This window comes from Frankliniella occidentalis, unplaced genomic scaffold (genome assembly GCF_000697945.3).
Source record: "Frankliniella occidentalis isolate FOCC.00 unplaced genomic scaffold, Focc_3.1 Scaffold1, whole genome shotgun sequence".
NCBI lineage: Eukaryota > Metazoa > Arthropoda > Insecta > Thysanoptera > Thripidae > Frankliniella > Frankliniella occidentalis.
The window spans coordinates 2,764,126-2,766,933 of NW_026267131.1; the positions used below are offsets into that span (position 1 = coordinate 2,764,126).

General features: G+C 52.2%; 1 protein-coding gene across 1 annotated transcript; it reads right to left on the reverse strand.

Moving 5' to 3' along the window:
* Window positions 1-295: 295 nt before the first annotated feature.
* LOC127750475 (histone H2B.3-like) lies at window positions 296-1,024 on the reverse strand (the record flags this gene model as incomplete). The annotated part of the gene is made up of 1 exon (XM_052272197.1): window positions 296-1,024. A coding segment is annotated over one exon (357 nt), but the record flags the coding sequence as incomplete, so codon positions are not given.
* Window positions 1,025-2,808: the final 1,784 nt, after the last annotated feature.

A 2,808-nucleotide genomic window follows, 5' to 3' on the forward strand; every position in this document is an offset into this window, starting at 1 on the left:
TTTAGTGAGAAGGAACCAATACGTCACTCATTGTCACTCATACAGGTCAGCTACTCTAAGCCGCTGACACTCGCATCTTTAATCTAGCTTTCAAAGAAAATTAATAAGTCCTTTTTTTTTACTATGTTTCTCCAAGTAAAATAACTTTATTTTACCCAGTTTTATTATGCTTTAGCTAGTTTGAATCAAATTGAAAAACTGGCACAGAAAAGCTTTGGTTTAGGTCGAAGTGAGGTCTGGGGTAGATTTTAGCCCGATAAAGCTAAATTGAGATGCAAGTGTCAGCGGCTCAGAGTAGCTGACCAGTCTGAGTGACAATGAGTGAAGTATTGGTTCCTTCTCACTAAACCTAATGTTTATAAACTTACTTTAATATAGACAAGTTTACGTGAACCTAACTTTAATATTATCAACTCAATAATATAAATCGAAACTAAATTCTAAGAAAATATTATTTATTTGGCAAGTCGTATCAATTCTTCTCTGTAATTGTAAGACACTTCTATCTTCGTCTATTCTTTTTACATTGTTGAAGCAAGATTTTAAAAAGTAGAGTAAAAACCAGTGTGGCCTTTAAGAAATCTAATAGAAACAATAAGTCTTACTTAAATAAATTATAAAATTATGGAAGATGCAATTAGTTTTCTATATTGAGTGTCATATTTTTTTAAGTCAGAGCCAATTCACCGGGCAGAAGGAGACGGACAGCGGTCTGGATCTCCCGACAGGTGGTGATGGTCGCCCTCTTGTTGTAGTGTCGGCTTGGCGGCGGGGCGATCCTCTCGCAGGTGTCGTTCACGAATGAGTTCATGATGGGCATGGCTTTGCTGGAGGTACCAGTGTCGGGGTGGACCTGCTTGAGGACCTTGTAGATGTAGATGGGGTATGACTCCCTCCTCTTACGCTTCTTCTTCTTGTCTCCCTTGGAGATGTTCTTCTGGGCCTTCCCAGCCTTCTTGGCGGCCTTTCCGGTCCGGAAGGTACGTGAGCGGTAAGTACGAGGACGCGGAGCACAGAGACTGACTTATCAAACAAACAAACACACACACAAAAAAAACAACAAAAAGCAATAATGAAAGTGAACTGAACACTGGATAAGCAAGTACGTGAATGTCGCACACTTGAAGGTGTGAGGTGTGAACTTTCCTTTGAAATTCATACAAATGTGCTTTCATGCGTGCGAATGGCGTTCACACATCTACAAGAGTGCGACTTTCAGACACTTGGGTTTCCGGTACGTTCCGAAGCGTCTAAGTCTTGAAGTGGGTCCACGCGGAACCAGGCTTCCTCTGGGGCAGACAGTGTTCCGAAACCTTTGCACTTGCTTTGCACTCACGGTGCACTCGTTCCGCACTCGGACGCCCTCGCTCTGCACCCGATTCGCACTCGTTATGCACTCGACTGTGCACTCGTAACGCACTCGTCCTGCACTCGCAGGGCACTCGTCCTGCACTCGCAAGGCACTCGTCCTGCTCTCGCCAACGCACTCGTTCTGCACTCAACTTGCACTCGCTCTGCACTCGCTTTATTTTTAAAGGGGTACCTCGCCACGCCGTCGCCCTGGAGCCCGCGTCATTAAGGGTGCCCTCCCCCGCCGGTGTCGCTTTCATGGACGCGGTGCTCGAGGACCTCATCGAGGACCTCGTCGAGGACTCCCGTTGGGGGGCGGCCGGCTCGAGGGAGCGAGAGGGCTGTCGTCGTCGCCCTGGCTGCCCGCTGCTGCACTCGGTCTCAAAAATGAAAAGAGGGACGCGTCGTCGATCTCGCCCGCGCGTTCATCCCAGCCCCGGGCCCCGGGGCATGGACGGCCGCCCCCCCAGACGAGGACGCCGATAACAGTCCCTCTCTGTCTGGGCGAGGGTGCTGACGACGGCGTCGTCACCTGCGCGACGGGCCCGCGCGGGCACACCGCACGGCACACCGCGCCAGCAGCACTCTGACTCTGCGCCGCGCTCTCTCGCGTCACTTCTTTGTTCCGGCGCCGCGGCCCGTGAACGAAAGGCCGCGGCCCAGTCCCCCCTCCCCCGCCCCTCCCCCGCCCCGACCCGCCCAGTGCAGCGCCGAGGGGATGGATTTCAACAAGCTCCTCGACTCATTCACAAAAAGTCCTCCCTGCCGCTCCTCAGTCCCTCCCCCCTCCACCCCCATATGACCCTCCCTCTCCGCCCTACAATAACGTCGTGCGCGGTATGGATTTTCCCGGCGCGCTGCAGACGAAAATATTCAAATATCTTTGTGCAAATATTAGGCAGCGGGTGTGCCGGGGAGATAACTTGTTGACGCGTGCGGCCCGAGCTGATTGGGCCTGTCTCGACCTCTCTGCTCTTCGCTGCCGTTGTGACGGCGACGACGGCGGTTCGGTGGTACACTCTACGCACAGGCTATTGCTTGCTAGCTGTGGCTCCTCTGCGACCTTTCGCCGCGCTTTTCCCCGCCGGAAACTATCCGCACCGAGTCAAATAAATAAAAGCTAAAAGCGTGACGCGCGGTATATAGTCTGTTTGTGGGTGTGCGCGTGCGTGTGTTGTTGTGTGTATGTGTGTGTGGGTGTGGGTGTGTGTGTGTGTGTGTGCTTGTGTGTGTGTTTCAATGACAAGGCGCGCGACTTGCAGTTTGCAGTCACACTTTGGTGGACGTGGACGCCTGCTGCCTGCTGCCTTCGCCCACGACGTAATGACAATCATCAACGGTTGCGGGCTGCAGATTGTTTTGTGTGGTCGTTGCTGCAGCGTATGCCGTTGTGTTGGATGGTGTCGGCTCGTATCGCGCCATGGGAGCATAGCAACAATTTCACGCACTTATACCCCC